Raw genomic sequence first — 17,125 nt, 5'->3', positions numbered from 1 at the left:
ACCCCCCCCTCCCCCCACCAAAGCAGCACCACAGTTTCGTCAGAAACTTAACCCCTCTACATTCATTTGACTGACTTACAAGATTGGAAAACTTCATGACTTCTTGTTATAGCAGATTCGATTGTTTCCGTTTCGTAGATATTTATAAGCATAGGAGATGATCTGCTCTGTTTTTCCGTAACAATTGATGTAAATTTTAAAATAATGTCCATTTTCACGTGTTTAGCCACTTTACTTCCAAAAATTGAAGGTTTTTAATTTCTCAAGCGAAATCTCTTAGATTTTCAAAATCATTTGCACGTAAAACACGTTGTGTCACAACATACGTCCGGTAGACTCGCGAATGACGTAACTCTAAGGGAATTTTGCAGAAGCAAGAAAGAAATCTTTGAAGGAATATACTGCATTGACAAGACATTTATTCAATTTCTATGTGCAAACGATTGTTCTAAATAGGTTACTTCCCTGACCGGTTCGCTTCTTCTTCCTGCGCCGAGGAAAAATGTCCTTAACTTAAAATAATTCACGGAAACAAACATGGGAACAGGGAGAAATAAAAAAAGGACAAAATGAACGATGGTGAAACGAGAATGACTTGTAAAGAAGTGTGATACGGATTGTAAACTACAAACGCAAAATTAAGTCTACTCCGACGATTTTAACAACGTGACAACACCTGGCGTTACCAGTATGGTTACTCAACAAGACGATTCTGTTACCAATTCTCAATAGAGAGGGAATTGATTTTGAAATTAGAGTCTTTCAAATATGTACATATATAGTTCTGTATAACTATTTTCACCAACATATGCGTCATTTTGTGGAGAGGATCGGTAGGACTGGCACGTCTGGTGATTGGCAGGTGTAATCTGTTAAGGTAGCACACTCTTGTTAGTCATTTCAAGAACTTTAGTGTAAGCACTGCTTGCATATGACACTCTACACCGCAAAAAAAGCATTTTTTTAAATGAGTTAGATTAATTCAAAATGAGTTAGATTAACTCAAAATTTGAGTTAACTCAGGAATTAACTCAATATATTGAGTTAAGTTACTCAAATATTTCTACTAAAATTTGTCAAGTAATATAACTCACAATATGTGAGTTTATTTACTAGGTATTGAGTAAATTAACTAAAAGTTGAGTCTGTCATAAGGAATACAGGGATGAGGGATGATTTTGAGATGGGCTTTACCAGCAAAGGATGCTTTCTGCTGGGATATTTTTGCTATATTTGCTACACATTATGTAACAGTATAAAGTAACACGTGCACTATGACAAGACATAGTACACAAGCAATTGACACAAATTCGAACAATATTAAACAACCTTTACAAATCGATCCATCCCTAAAATGGCCAAAGTACATGAATAAAACACCCATAAATCATTGAAATACCCAATAACTCTTTGATAATTCAGAGAATCTAACTCAAATGTTGAGTTAAATTACTCAATCGCATTATGATATCCAAGTTGGTTTCTGAGTAATTCTACTCAGAAAAAATGGAGCATGAATAGCACCACAACATAGTTGAAACAAAAGTAATTATTTTTTTAATAATTTTTCTTTATATTTTTGCAGCCATTTTAAGAAACTTTACTTTCTATTCTGCAATATACTATTTATCATGATTTTTTCTGTATTATTTACATGCATCAATATAGCAAAATGTAACCAAAAATATCATTACTGCATAAGATCCAATCTGTATTTCAATGTCACGAAGACTTGGTTGGCATAGCAACCAAATCCCTTAACGAGACCAAGGGGGTAATAATCTAGAAGCTCAGATTGCTTAATATATCTTATTTCGTTCAGTTGCTGAACTTTAAAAGCATTTAAATGACAGACAAATTCAGTAACATTTATTTTAAGGTACTGAAACCAAACTATGTGTCTCTCAACAACCAAAACCTTTTGGATCTTTCCCAAAATTGGAAAGCCATGGTGGTAGTCAATTACAATAACATCGCCCTTTACGTATTTGGTTCCATAAACTTTAACCCAGGATGTGCGTGTCAGTGAACTGTTGCCTTTAGTTTGGGGGTCTGCCTCTTGCAGCTCATCTTCTACTCCTGCTTCTTGAACAGTTGTTACCCTTCCAACAGCTAAAAAGTTATATAAAATATATATATATATATTAAAGGAAACTCTCATGATTTAGCCAATGACATTGAACATGGGGTTAAATTAATTTAATGCTTAGGTCATTAATTACTGGGGGAGGGCTGGTAAGTTTAGGGGGCTTTGATTTGGGAAGGGCCAAAAAATTTTGGACCAGCATTTAGGGAGAGGGACAAGGCTTTGATTTGGGGAGGACAAGATTTCTTGGGATGAAGGTTTAGAAATTTTACTGGCCCTCCCCCCCAGTAATTAATGATGGCTCCCTTACCAGGTCCAATTTCCAAAGACACTCTCAAATAGTTGCCTTGTGAACTTTGCATTCGATAAGTCTGAAGGGCTTGATGCCTCATAGCCAAGGAATAGGTGATATTTTTGAAATTGTTGATGTTGTCTACCAGCTTTTTAAAGTAGTTATGTTTGGCCTCGAACCTCATGGCCCAGTTTCTTACTAGGGGACCATTTCTGTAAATGGAAGATTACTAGATATTATTAAAAAACTCATTAATAATTCATAAGCCTTTGGGCCAACTGGATACACCATACATATTACATGCATGGACCTTTATACTCGATAATGTCCCCCTTTAAGTCCATCTTTTAGATGAACCTTTATATAAAAAAAATTACCTTCATTAGTATTCTTTATATAAAGAACACTAAGACAGATGACTTTATCTGAGAGGAAGTATATGTCCATGTTTAGATGAAGACTTAGAGCCTCATCAAGGTCTCATCACACCCTAAAATTCCAGATTGCCATGTATAGAATATTGAGCATGTGGGAGTTTCTTTTAGAGCTACTCGCACATGCCTGTGACGTCAAATATCTATTGAAGTATGAAAGTCCATGTATGGTGGCTCCAGTGGAACCAAAATCTTATAATTATGAGGTCTAAAAACACTCGGCTGCACCTCATGCTTCTAAACCTGATAAGACATTATTGCTCATTCATTAAACATCACATAAAACTATAAGTAATACTGCATTATATACCCATGTATAAGCTGCACTGCAAGTTTCAGAAAACTTAAATAATCAGCATGATGAAGTCTGAGTGGGCTAATAATACATATATTGAAAGGGTATGTAAAGTTATGAAAGGTGGATAAAGTGGTAATACCCTTCCCCTAACCCCCAGTAGTACAAAATGTACAATGCTTACAATTTCAATATAAAAAGACATACTTGATAATTTGATTTGGGTAATGCACCATGTAATGCTGTTTTGGGATTGGAAGCCGGTCATTGAGGTTGACATAGTCCTCTAGGTACTCCTCTATGAGAACTCCAAGATATGCAGCCAGCTGTGGTGTTGCTTTAGGAGCAAAAACAATTTCTTCAATTTTCAGTAGTCGCAAAAAGTTTTCCCAGTGCTCATCATTTTGTGGAATCAAGTCTCCTATAAGTATAGGAAACATTCTTGCCAGGCACCACATCCGAGCTGCTGGTGAAAGAAAGAAAAAGAATATGAAATTATCATGTACTTTTAGTATACAACAAAGCCTTTTATATATATTTTTTGTATATTTCTTTTTCTTTTTAAAATATAACATAATATATAATAGTAATATGTAACTCAACCATTGCAAAACATCATTCTCCTAACCTGACTGTGAAATCCTCATTGAATTGTTTGCCAATGACTGCGGCTTTATAGGACTTGGTTTATTGCTAGCATCAGATTGAGGATACCACAATCTTTCTAATCTGTCATTCACAATTTCAAGTGTGAAATAATTTTCCTCTTGAATGTACTTCTGTAACAGAATCTTGACTTCTAGGGGCAGCACTCCCTCAAGTTGGTCATGCATGACATCAAGAACAAGTCCATCAGTAATGTGGAAGTAACGGGACTGGTTGAGAACACTTCTTGTTTTTACCCCATAAGTTGCTTCTAGATTTGCATCATTTTCTACAAGCCGGCAATGTCTGTCATGGATTGCTCTTGTTCTAATTTGAAAATCTGCTTCTGTAAACTAATATCAATGTGACATTCACAATATGAGTTGTATAATAGTATATTCATCTCAAGTCCATGAACTTTGAAGTGTAGACTCATATTAACACTATTGACACAGGGTCTGATCAAAAGTCTAAACTTATTTGTAACAAAATTTAGAATGCCGGTAAATAATCTTTTACACTTGACACATTGAATAATGACCAAAAATGCATGCACACTACTACTACTACCTTTGTGTTAGTGTCTTCTCTAGTTGCCATACAAATTCTACAAATCCTTAGACCAGAAAAGCTCTCCTGAAAACCACCAAGAGAATGTGCCCCAAGATTGTCACTTGAATAAGGTCCAATGGAACCACTGAATGTTCTTTCTTGTTCATCTATCCAAAATGTTACACCTCTATCCTAGGAAGAAAACAAATACATATTTTTTAATTAAATTATAAATTAATATTAATGACAATGTGCACTTAATTATTTTTATATGGTTGAACTTACATTTAGGTGACAGTTAAGTGTATGCTACAATATACTTACTGCCTCTAGTTGATGCAGGTCTTGCATGAATGGCTGCAGTATCCTATTCATTCCATACTTTTTTATGAGCGGTACTCGGCACAAAGCAATTAGCTGAATTGAGTTGATAACAGAACGGTATTCTGGACTAAGATTTCCCAGATTGAAGTAAAAGGCTCCTGATGTTCATAAAAAAATCAATTTCAATGGCAATAGTCATAACATGTTGTGCCAAACCAAATGCATACCTCAAACAATGTTTTCCTTTGATATTTTTCAATTCTGCTTTAATTCTGCTGACTGTTTTTACCACCTATTTATGTTTAAGGTATTTGGCTCAACATACTAGGTATGACGTATGAATCAAGGCTGAACCTTCTTTAGTTTGGGTCAACACAAATGTGCTATTGTGCAGCACAACAGAAGCACGTCGTATGAACCAGACCTTACATTTGCACTTATTTTACACTGCACATTTGAGGGAACTTACTCTCATTGCATGTACGCATTCAATATTTTGATATTGAACAGGATTGAAATTTAGGATGGTGGATGTTGCATGTCAAACCTCATAAACATTCATAAGTGAATAGGATATCCCCAAAAGATCAGTTTTTAGAGATTTCTCAAAATTTCCCTGCCAGATATTGTTTAAACATGACAAACATGCAATTAATATCTTGTGGATAGTTTGGTTGTAGTTTGTTTTTTCATCATCTGCAAACACACCATCAACAAGCACACACACACACACACAAAAACAGGAGATTGTCAGTCAATAAATAATAATGTTCATGATAATTATTAATGCTAACAGCAACCTAACAAAACACGTAATAGTTTACATGCCTGTAAATACATGATTGAAAAGCATACCTATTTTATGTTTTTTTGTCTTTGATCCAAGCGGGTTTGTTACTTGAAAATCATCATAGTAACAATGAAGAAGTAGTGCATTACCAGGTTGTCCAAAAAGAGCATGCATTTTGTACTGTTCACTATCACAATAGTCTCTTAGAATTCCATCATTTGAGGAATGACCATTCATAACCTACAAAAGTACCCAAATTATTGAAATGTGCCACAAGTAATTTGTTATTAGAGGGACTGTCATGTAAAATAATGGTATTGATTCAATATTGTCAACTTCAAAATGATATCTAAATTGTCACAAAAACTAAGAGTTTTCCAAATCACCACACCCAAGTTCCTCCATAAAAACATGTAACCCATACACTGAAGTGTTTCAATATAACTATTAGTGCAGTTTTCGTATGACTGTGAAACGTTCACGGCATGAACAATGTCATGGGAAGGAGTCAGCCAATTAAAAATCTAGAAAACATCACGGTCACTGCAAGACACGCACTCCTCGTCCAATCAAATGCAAGAAACATGGCACGAAACACTGCACGGACACTGTCACTACGCGGACACGGCACTGCTTAGCCAATCACATCGCGCAAAAAGAAAATCCAGCCAATTAAAATCCTACGTTACGACACGACACGTTCACGGCACTGAACTTTTCACAGTCATACGAAAGCTGCTCTATACAGGGACTGCACAGCATCCTAACAAGTGTGTGTGTGTGTGGGGGGGGGGAAGGGGGGGCGCTAACATCAGAAAATGCAAACCTAACCCTACCCATCTCTGCAGTTCCTGTTATATTCCCTGTTCTACATACATCAAATAGGATGCTTACCTCACATAAAACATCTGCCTGATTGAGCAAAGATTGTAGGGTTTTCAGTATCGAGATGTAATGAAATGTTTCCTTGACCAGGCAGAGTTTTTGCTTGCCTTGCAGATAGCGATATTCAGCATATTGATTGAGGATGACTTCCTGTGGCTCCTATATATATTAAAACTCATATCAGCATAATAATCAATATATTTATATTATTTTGGTAATGCATGTGTTTATAAGAAGGCTAATTAAGATGACTTTAAAGCAAGTTAACACAAGTGATAAAATACATTAATTTGTCCCATATCTTCTAATCACATCTATTAAAGCCTGGACATAAGCTAAGGACTTACCACAAAGTTAAAATTCTCAACAAAGTACTTCATCTGTTGGTATTCATTCTGCAAACGTTGTTTTGCTTGGGAGTAGATACTTGGCTCATCAAGTACTCCAGATAGGCCCTCAACATCAGCAATTTCTATTCCACTGCTTTGAAGGCATGCCACCACTTTGTTTTTCATTTCCACTAAGCTACTGTCCACTAGGTCTCCTGTATTGTCAAGAATAGCATTGATTGTCTGTTGGCTTAGTTGATTTTCTTCTTTGGTTTTTAAAATAAACAGTGCCAAGAATCTTGTCACATCGTCGACGTAGTTTGTGTCTTCATTTGAATCGTTGTCTTCTCCATCTTCTTCATCAGAGTTTTCATCTTCTACGTCTTCATCGCCTTGCTCACTTACGTTCGCAAAATTTAACAGTGCATTCTTCTTCTCTTCTCTCTGGATATGGGATTTGAACGAATTGAATTTTCGAAATGACTGGCCGCATTGTCTGCATGTGATGCTAAAGTTTGGTTCATGACTGTGAATAAATTTGATATGATGTAATAACTTTTTGAAGCTTCTACCAAGAAAACTAGTACAGTATGGACAACTATGCATTTGGATATACGGAAAACCTTCGATAAACAACGACGCGCTGATGAAGGAGAACACAGAAAGACCCTAATTCAATGGCTCTTAAACGAATGTCTGGGTGCTGACCAGTAGAAACGCAGGCTCTGGGAACGAGATTGGAATGGTAGTAGGACAAAGTTTGAGACAAATCAACTCTTTTCTTATAAAAATATTTATAATATATTTCATTACAACGTAGATATTATTTTAGCCGTCTTTATTTAGGATATATTGTATGAATGAATATTTTCCAATTTGAGTTTCCTGTTGTTTTGGCGCTAAAATTTAACCTCGATGTGATGAACATGACCATGTGATAGTGGCTACCAATCAAAAAAAAGGGCGCGAATGTACGAGATAAAACTCTTGTTCTCCATGAATGCTTTCTCTCACGTAGTCCAACTCTTTGCATTGCAATAGTCAAGTGAGCTCTTTAGCGTTTTCAAAAAGATGGCAAGTTTCCCGAAGTCTGTGGACGAGGTTAAGCAGTGGATGATACAAAATGGGTTTTCGTCCCACGCTTCTACCTTTGAAGGTAAGCTATAACTAGAGAATTTGTACAATATTAGGTTAACCTGAATTTCAAGTTTATTCGTACAAAGCTCATTTGTTGTCCTTCAGTACATGCTTAGATCTGAATTTTAGGTAGAGATATAATACAACGATAAATCATGTATTATTTTAGTTTATTTTTGTGAGGATTTCTTTATTTTCCAAGGTTATTTTCCTTGAACTTCGCGCTATCTGTACCATGTACGACCATGTACACACTCTGGTAGGATCTAGAGAGCATTACCCGTTGTATTGCAAATCGGTGCCATTTTGAATAAAAAAAAACTAATTCATAAGGAATCCAGATGAACAGTAAAACCAAAAATCAAACTCGGGTTTTGGTGATTAAATATTACGAGGAGATTTGGTTGATCTCTTTCCAATGGAAAGATTCTTGGTTTTGTTCCAATGCAAAGATTCTTGGTTTTGGCGGGAACTTCGGTACCATTCATGCTATGCCGTGCTAAGCACACATAGATAGGTCTTGCCTAATACCTAAGTACAAAACTATCAAGCTTTACCCCACATTCTTTCATATTGATTCCAATTGCTCTCTTTTCTTTCATAAGAGAACGAAATCGATGGCGAAGCAATGCAATGCTTAACGGAGAATGCGTTAGTGCAACTGATACCTGTGGTCGGCCCTAGAATGAAGTTTATCAAGCAACTTGAATCTTTGAAAAAAACCTCCAGGCCCGAGAGTATTGATGTAGTTGAAGAGGGTACCCCAATTGCCAATGAAGAAATGGAAGTACAAGACAGAATTCCAGCTGATACAGAAGTAAAAGCAAGGTTTGAATCTTAAGTTATGGTATAATATTGTGCTACATTATAATACTGGATCATTATTTCTATGACTTGCTTCAACAACCTTGATAACTTTGTTTTTATAACTATTTTTGCAAAACAATAGTTTAAAAAAATAAAAGGTGCGGTCGGTTTATAGCCTTAGATCTTACAATCAGTGCTGAGCCTCTGCTTTTGTGTAAGGTAGTTTAACTGCCTTTTACCATTACTTTACTCAATTGAGTATACATTCGCTTGTAAGTAGAGACTGTTTTGTAAGATACATAAGGACAGTATAAATTTGTTTTGTGCCAACATGGTTGCTGTGTAAGGTGTTTTGTAAGCACCTTTTACCAGTATCTCTTTTGAGTGCTATATTTAATAGCGCTCATCAAAGAGGACAGAAATGAATTTATACTTATTAAAATTTCAGAAAAAGGAAAAGAACTCATTCCTTGACGGCTAAGAGAAGACAAAGGCTTGCTCGCAACAAAAGGAAAAGGGAAGAAAGACAAAAGTCAAAAACGGGACTTGAATTGCTGATGAGTGATCTAAAACAGAAAAATCAGAATCTGCATGAAGCAATAGGAGTAGAAAAGAAAATGAAAGAAAAGTACTTCGAGATGTGGAGAGCTTCAGAAAGGAAAAAGAGAAACTAAAAACAACTAAATGTGTATTCCAGGGATGTGCAAGGAATAATATGAAAAATAATACTTCTAGGGAGCTTTTGCAAATCCAACCAACAATGCTAGAAGATCTTGGACCAGATGATAACCTAAGTAGTGGCAGATTTGGAACTGTGTGCTTAAAAAAATTTAGATCCACACCAGTTGCAGTCAAGTATTTAGAGTCATCTAGTGTTAAGGAAGTTCAAAGGGAAGCTTCATTTTTGGACAAATGTTGTCACATAAATCTCCCCATTATATTTGGGGTAAACACAATGCAGAAGCCTTATTTCATAGTCGCAGAATTTTATGGTAATGGATCGTTTAAGGCCTTGACACTAAGAGAACTTTTACATAAGGATGAAGAACATATTAAATCTTATGTAAATGGTCCAGAGTATTGGCTTCATTTAAGTTTCCAGATTACTGATAGTATTTGCTATTTACATACTATGGGAGTGCTCCACAATGATATAAAACTGACAACATTGTTGTTTCTGTATCACCTGTAAATGTTATCACACCTATCTTAATAGATTTTAGTAAGGCCACACTGATAAGTGAAGGGAAGATTAAAGTTCTTACTGCTGCGGAGAAGGATCGCTACCGCAAAGAGCACATGCAAATTGCCCCTGAACTCATTGAGGGAACTCATCCCCAATCTGTTAAGAGTGACATATATTCTCTGGGAATTGTTTTTGCCAGTATATATAAATTTACTAAATACAAACCCATAAAAGAATTAGCAAAAAAAAGTTTAATGCCCTTTCAAACCAGATGTACATCATCAGAGATTTTAGCAATTCTAATGGATCTTATGAAAGTCTGATTTACTTTTTTAGATGACTTCAATCTGATTTGTTTGAATTTGTTTCCATCTTACTTGGAGTAATGTTTTATGCCATTATACATATCAGCCATTGATAAGGTGTTCAGGTGTCATTGAAATGATATAATTGTTTTGCTTCAAGATGTCATGTTTGTTAAATAAAAAGTCTATTTTGATCCATTCCTTTCTGTCTTTAGGGACATCCATTATCTACAGCTATATTTTACTATTCATACAGAAAGAGGCTGGAATTTGATAACAAAGTTAGCAGTCCCTGCCCTGATGACAATATAGTGCTAAATGCAAAAATGCTTTGGCCAAGAGTGTTAACACTTCCAACCAGTTTCCGACTGGATGTTACTAGAACACTGGCAAGCAAGGAGAAGCAGAACATCAATAAGAAGTTTAGAAGAGAGTTCATAGGCTCAATATACGATCATTTTGCCCGCTACACTTTGTAAGTATACTTGTTTGATATATGTTTACCACTTTTTGATTGATGAAAAGCCATCAGGAATACATTTTATTGTGGTGTAGGGAAATGCTAAAATTGGCTTATTGTATTTTCATCAATGAGATCTTATGTTGAAGAAGAAGGTACTGGTATTAGGTTACTAATTATTGTACATTTCATTTTATTTTTTGGTTTGTGAATTGTAGGTATCCCACCAAACATCAACTCACATCTATTTGTGAACTAATAGTCCAGAAATATCCCTTCCTGAAAGATACCTCAATTGGTACTGGATATGTAAGTACCGAATAAGTACTCTAAGGTTTTGAAACAAATGATATGTTGATATCTGATGCTGTTATATGAAAACATGAAAAAGTTTGCTACATATCCCTCAAAAAAGTTTTCATATCGAGGCCTTAAAGGTTGATCATGTTCACTAGTAAAAAATGCAAACCATATGTGACCTTGCATTTTAGCTTATTACATGTTTTTTCATGACCTATCCAGAGTTTTCCAAATTGCTGACTGATTCAATGATCTAATAAAAAGGTAATTTGAACATTGACTCCCACAGTCAGAGAAAAGTCAGAGAATTTGGCATTTTTTTCAAGGTCGGGGAATTTTGATTTTGGTCAGGGAAATTTGCAATTCATCAAAATAGGGAATTTTTCTTTCATCTTTGCAACATCTTCTTGGTGATTATGTTTCCAAATGAAATTTCCCAAATATTCCTGGTGTCCTTCATAACAATGACTAACTAGAAGTGTGCCATTGGGTGATGGAAAAATTGGTTTTGGTTTTGGTCTTGGTCAGGGAATTTAACTTTTTCATAAGAGTGGGAACCCTGTTGAATTATGGCATGAAAATAATACTACAGCTACTAGAATGCTGGCACATAGTTTTTTTTATTTTGATTTATTACTCCTTGAGTAGCTTTTGCGAATACTAGGAGATCAAAAAAGGAGATACAAAAGAGATTCAAAATCTGAAAAAGAAAAAATATATGTGCAGAGGATTCTAGTACTGAAATGTCATATAAATGCAAATCATCTATTACATCAGAGATAATTGATTTCAATACTATTTCCAGGATTCCTGGTACGCTAGTCTATACGAAAAGTTCCGTAATGAGAGAAAGTCTATTAAAGATGACCCGGAAGTAATCCTCAGGAAAAGAAAGCCCAAAGAGAGTTCCAAAGAGTGTGTGAAAGCTAAGCTTCGCAGAGGAGCCATAAACTGGGAGCCACCCTTTCCAGAGGGTGAGGATGAGGTGTCTCTACAACGACATAAAGATTTTATGAAGAGTGAATTTGAAAAAAGGTCTCCAGATTGGGCAAAGATAAGCAAACGAATGGCACTGACTTTCCCCAGCAGACGGAGACTAATGAATGACAATATGAGCATCAAGGAAATAAAAGAACACTACCCTACTCTATTTAAGTTTGAACAGGTATGTTAAGCTATATATTGTTGTCCTTGTGAACTATGAGTATGAGCAATCTAATTGTGTTTTCTCTGTGTCTTTCAACAAGAAAGTTGTGTAGAAGAAGGATGAGTTTAATAAAACTACCCCCACATTAGGGTGATTGGCAGTCTGGTTGTTCTGTCAGGTCAGCACAATTTGCTGCCTTGAGTAACTGGGCAATTCTGGGTGTGTTGGGTGATATGCAGACATCCTATGCTTGCAAGATGTGAATGTCCTCTCTTACTTCATATGTTAACAGAAATATAGGAATTATTATTGATGCTATTCAAACCTTTGTTCCTTAGATACTGGCTGAATTTGAAAGAATTTTGGGTCTAAATTCAAGTGTGGTGGATTCATTCAGGTCTAATTTTCAGCAAGTCACTGACCCGATTGTAAAACTAGGAAAGACAAAAAATAAGAGTAAATCAAAAGAAGAAATCCAAACGTTCCTGCACCTCCTGGAGGATGATGATAATGACATGAACGAAGATGAATCAGAACCAACAATTGGTAAGAAATATAAAAGAAAACAATATCTTATCATGCGAGCTCGTGCTTTTCCCGTGTATAGACCTAATCAGAATCAAATGCAAATTGCCCATTTCAGACAATGTGATGTTTACAATATCGTCTCTGGAGAATAGTTTCTTTGTTTTTCATCACATGGTCTGAAATGGGCAATTTGTATAGTCAAGTAGGTCTATTACAACCCATTTTCAAGTGCAGCAACAGCACATGCTCGAAAGGTCTGTCCTTTCAAACGTTTTAATATTTTTTTCAAATTTTTGGGTATCTGATGTCTTCATATCATATTATAAACAATTTACTACACTGCTAGTTTGTGTGTTACCCTGGACAATCTTACTCCTGAGCTGTATTTTTTCTTGCACCGGAAGGCTTAAAAAAATACCGTCGCTTTACTAAAATTTATTCAGTGTTAACACAGAGCAGTGCAGTAAACCTCTATATTACTTTGGATCACAAATATTAAAGGGCATCATACAATTAAGTAAAAAACAGTGCAAAGATTAAAACTAAGCCAGTTTTGATGAACCTGGTCCAGTGTAAATACCCTAATTGTAGTGAAATCAATCTAAATCTTTCAATTATTTCTAGAGGAACAAGCTGAAGTGGCCATGGCAGTACTGCCATACCTTCTTCTGCCAAAGTCTGGCCTTATTTCAACAGATGACTTTGTCCATTTCGTATTTGTAAGTATCATCAAATTATATTTATTTCTGAAAGAATAGTTAAAATTAATGGTTCTAGCATCTCTATTTGATTGACAAGATTACATTATTTTAGGATTTGGGTGCCACTCAATTCCAACAATTTCATTATTGAACATATCGGTACATACAGCTTGTTAAGGTGACTGGCTACTTTTGGAAATAATGTTAAACTTTTTTTGAAACTACAATTTTCCGAAGTAAAATTTAATGCTTTATTTCAAATCTGAAAAGAAAAAATTGGTGTCCAGAACTCTTTTTGAGATAATCAGCATTTAATGGTAGCCCTACGTACGAGTTTTTGGCAAAAAAAATTGCACCACACAAAGTGACAAGAAAAAAAAGTCATAGTAGATAACATAACAGATTTTACAGCTAAATTATTATTCATATGATAGCTAGCAGTCTAATATAATTCGAACATTAATTATGACCTATCATATTGTCAGTCAAAAAGGAGGTGCCAGAAATCACATTGGTTATAGTGGTTCCCGAAATTCTGCGAACTCATTAGTTGCACATTTGGAAATAATTTGGTTTTTCATTGCAGCTAGTCAAAAATATAAAAGGCACCGACTGATTATCATTGATTGACAGAAGCAATAGATTCAAGAAATTCTCGTCAATAAATTTGACAAGCTGTATTTTTTTTAAAAAAACAAATATTGTTTTCAAACACAATAATTATTGACTCTGGAGTTTTACTTTTTTTGTAGGAAGATGAAGATATTGATGAGATCGTGAAGATTTCCAACAAGCCTTTTCCAAGAATTGTATTTAAAGGGCAGCTAAGTTCCCCCGACGCTATCTATATAATAGCAGATCAGCAAGTGCTATGCAGCTCAACAAACACCACTCTGTTGGAGGCCACAGTCTGTTTGATGGCATGTTACTATGTGTTCCTTTATGACTATCCAAGTGGCCTCAATAACTTCTATTTGTACTTGCAAAAGTGCATATTGCAACTTCAGGATGGGAAGAAGCTACCATCCACAGTAATTAATTTTGTAAATGACATTGATGCTATGTCAAAGATCTGAAAATGTGATTTTATAATTACTTCAATTGAATGATAACTTAATTATACTTCATGTGTGGTTGATATTCAACCAATTGCATATACCTGTACACAATATATTGATTTATTTCGTAAATTATTGGGCAAATGAAATCTAGGGAGTGAATTACAATAAATGGTCCAAAGCTATTTGAAAAAGTACTGTTCCCTTGTAGGGCATATTGTTCAGATGGATTAGGGGTATTAATGAAATGGTATACCTGCATCAAAGGAATTGCACTTATTTAAAGATGGCTCTAGACTATGTATGGTAATTTACTCTGTAGATTTCAATTGCTTGATAGTGATTTGTAAAATATATTAAAATATTGCTTACAGTGTATTTTGCCCTTGTTTGAATGCCTGCATCATGTGATCAATGTTTAGATTATCATTCAATCTTTTTTTTCAAAACCTATTACAGCTTATCCAAAATTAAAGATTATTTATGATTATTTGAGTGCTCACACTAAATTCGTGTGATTCAGTATTCCCTTAAATACATTTCATTGCATGCACTCTTTAAATTAAGGATTTCTTAAAAATTGTTACTATTTATTGCTAAATAATGTTAGACCATTTTACATTCATGGAAGAGTGGACAATTTTTATAATTTTACATTTTACATGCATATCTTCAGAATTTTAGCAAACAAAAAATTATTCGTTTTGCAAATTTAATATAGCTTCATGATTTCTAGTGACACATGCTTTTATTTATTTAGCTTGATATACCTCTTCTAATAACATTGATGATAACCAATCTGAACAGTTTTATGCCATGGAGGTAACTCATTGTGAGAGTAAGCTAACTCATTTTCTGTAGTAACTTAACTCATTTTTTTGAGTGAAGTGAAGTTTAACTCAAAATAAAGAGTCAATCTGGATGCATTTCGTATGAGTTTACTGAACACATTATCAGAGTTGTCTGTACTCATTTTTGAGAAAAACCCACTCATGTTTTGAGTAGAGTTAACTCATTATTTGAGTACTTCTAACTCTTTTTGAGTTGTCCTAACTTACTCCAATGAGTTAGTTTTACTCAATATAGATAGTTAATCCAACTCAATATAAAGAGTTATTCTGGATGCAAGTTGAACTCGTTATATTGAGTTGGAATCACTCAACTTTTTTAGCGGTGTAAGAGCTGAGCCAAACGTACACAAAGCACCCATTAATCTCAGTCTGTTTTGGAAAGGCAAGGTTGAAGACATGTTTGGCTTGATGGACAGCGCTGGAGCTGGAATCAGGGTTGAGAAATACAGGTCTAAGCAAAGTGCGTCGCGTTCTTTGAAATCAAGGACTAGCGACCAAAAAACAAGCATTCCGTCCACAGAAGAAAACATGGAGATACACCTCTGTTACTTTTGGCTATGGAAACTTAGCCAACGAGCTTGAGACGTAACAGTTACCGTAAAAGTCGTAGAAAGGCGAGAGAAGAAAGTGGCTGAAAGTGGCAAGCATCAACCAGGACTAAGAGGCGTTTTTTTTTTTTTTTCGGAAAGGGACTTAGAAAGGGATAAGGTTAAGATTATGGTCGATTACTCTGCTAGAAAGTTGGAGAGGCTGAGGCTTACCATGTGAGTAATCAGCATGTTTGAGGAAAGAGCACCCAAGTCAAGAATACACATGAGAAGTTTTTTGCACAATCTAGCCAGACTGCGGGCGATGAGGTAGAGATGAGATAGTTAAAGTCCTGTCTTCCACACGATGAAACAGACTCATTTTTCATCCTAGTTTCCTTAACTATGAAGTGAAATACTGACTCCAAACTTATAAACTACTGTCCTATTACTACGCTGAACAAAATGTGATCACATATCATGAAAAAGTATTAGGCTTCACATTATTTGCTGGAAAAACAGGTGCGTTGCCCAATTAAGTGATTGATTTTCTTCAATTTTTCGAAAGGACGACATTATATACCTTTCATTTTTGTCGAGTTTTTGATGGGCCACAGGTTGAGTCACCAGCCGTCTCAAAGAGATCATTTCTTGCAAGACCAACAATAAACGAATCATTCTAAGAAAACGAAAGAAAGCTGTTTGTTTTGGTTTGCTTTGGTTTTGCATGACTCAATTCGCTTTGTGATTGATCGAGAATCTAATCGCCACCTTTCGACCAATAAGTTGCAAAATTTAAACCAATTACAAGTTGCCACTCGCTTTCCCACGGCTGAGGCAGTTTGCGAATTTAAAATGCACCATAAATCAGTTTCGTGATACAATTGTAGACTACGAACTTTACTAGTCGCATTGTGTGCTGAAAACGATTGGCCCAAAGCATAAAAACTTTACTCAAGATACTTGTGTCCATCATATCACTTATGTTCATGGCAGAACTTACAATAACGAAGATTTGTTTTTTACACTGATTAGATGCAATTTGAGGTGCTGGCTCCGGGTAAAGGAAATGAAACAATGAATATCTTTTTCAACATATGCAAGTTTCTTTGAGTTGACTTATAACCAAGTCGTAAGTGTGTATTTTTAGCACACGTTGCGGTGATTTAGCCCAAACTTCAGACCACCTGGACCCTAAGATGGTCCCATTCTTTCCGCTCAACATTGCCCTCGTTGATCTCGCAGAAAAAAAAGGATTGCTGGAAGTCGGCCAAGATTCTTCCTAACCTCTGGACATTTTTCTCTATAAGCAGAAGGTATTTTTTGAGGAGAAAAAAAATGGTTGCCGGAAACTGCACCGAAATTGTTTTCTTGCTGAAATAATCAGTACGCCCTCCTGATTGTATTCGTATCGACATTGTGGCTAAGGTAAGGCCTTAGCCCGAGAAATAAAAATTGAAAATAAGGTATATCTATGGCTGAAAGT

General features: G+C 35.4%; 3 protein-coding genes across 5 annotated transcripts in view; 1 reads left to right on the top strand and 2 right to left on the bottom strand.

Moving 5' to 3' along the window:
• The window catches only part of LOC131776977 (atrial natriuretic peptide receptor 2), a 48,057-nt gene that overhangs the window by 27,533 nt on the left and 3,399 nt on the right, over positions 1-17,125 (bottom strand). The window lies entirely within an intron of this gene.
• LOC136279749 (uncharacterized) lies at positions 1,556-7,386 on the bottom strand. 2 transcript variants are annotated; one of them, XM_066163812.1, is made up of 9 exons: positions 6,651-7,386; positions 6,313-6,462; positions 5,484-5,658; positions 4,629-4,786; positions 4,323-4,496; positions 3,736-4,105; positions 3,315-3,573; positions 2,397-2,590; positions 1,556-2,112 (listed from the first exon to the last, which is right to left on the bottom strand). In XM_066163812.1, exons 1-9 carry the CDS (start codon positions 7,236-7,238, stop codon positions 1,691-1,693), a joined length of 2,490 nt encoding a protein of 829 aa, XP_066019909.1. In that variant the 5' UTR covers positions 7,239-7,386; the 3' UTR covers positions 1,556-1,690. The 2 variants fall into 2 exon arrangements, with proteins under 2 accessions (XP_066019909.1, XP_066019910.1); XM_066163813.1 differs by having other exon boundaries at positions 3,315-3,570.
• On the top strand, positions 7,651-15,183 carry LOC131792913 (sterile alpha motif domain-containing protein 3-like). The gene is made up of 8 exons (XM_066163814.1): positions 7,651-7,788; positions 8,375-8,597; positions 10,324-10,542; positions 10,746-10,836; positions 11,633-11,992; positions 12,313-12,520; positions 13,127-13,221; positions 13,956-15,183. Exons 1-8 carry the CDS (start codon positions 7,704-7,706, stop codon positions 14,277-14,279), a joined length of 1,605 nt encoding a protein of 534 aa, XP_066019911.1. The 5' UTR covers positions 7,651-7,703; the 3' UTR covers positions 14,280-15,183.

Source organism: Pocillopora verrucosa, chromosome 3 (genome assembly GCF_036669915.1).
Source record: "Pocillopora verrucosa isolate sample1 chromosome 3, ASM3666991v2, whole genome shotgun sequence".
NCBI lineage: Eukaryota > Metazoa > Cnidaria > Anthozoa > Scleractinia > Pocilloporidae > Pocillopora > Pocillopora verrucosa.
This window is presented reverse-complemented; position numbering and strand designations above follow the sequence as displayed.

Coding starts and splice junctions, on each gene's coding strand:
- LOC131792913 (XM_066163814.1), top strand. CDS start 7,704: ATGGCAAGTTTCCCGAAGTCTGTGGACGAGGTTAAGCAGTGGATGATA. Junction 8,598..10,323: donor GATACAGAAGTAAAAGCAAG/GTTTGAATCTTA, acceptor CTATTCATACAG/AAAGAGGCTGGAATTTGATA. Junction 13,222..13,955: donor ACTTTGTCCATTTCGTATTT/GTAAGTATCATC, acceptor CTTTTTTTGTAG/GAAGATGAAGATATTGATGA.
- LOC136279749 (XM_066163812.1), bottom strand. CDS start 7,238: ATGCATAGTTGTCCATACTGTACTAGTTTTCTTGGTAGAAGCTTCAAA. Junction 6,463..6,650: donor TTGAGAATTTTAACTTTGTG/GTAAGTCCTTAG, acceptor TAATATATATAG/GAGCCACAGGAAGTCATCCT. Junction 4,787..5,483: donor GACAAAAAAACATAAAATAG/GTATGCTTTTCA, acceptor TATGAACATCAG/GAGCCTTTTACTTCAATCTG.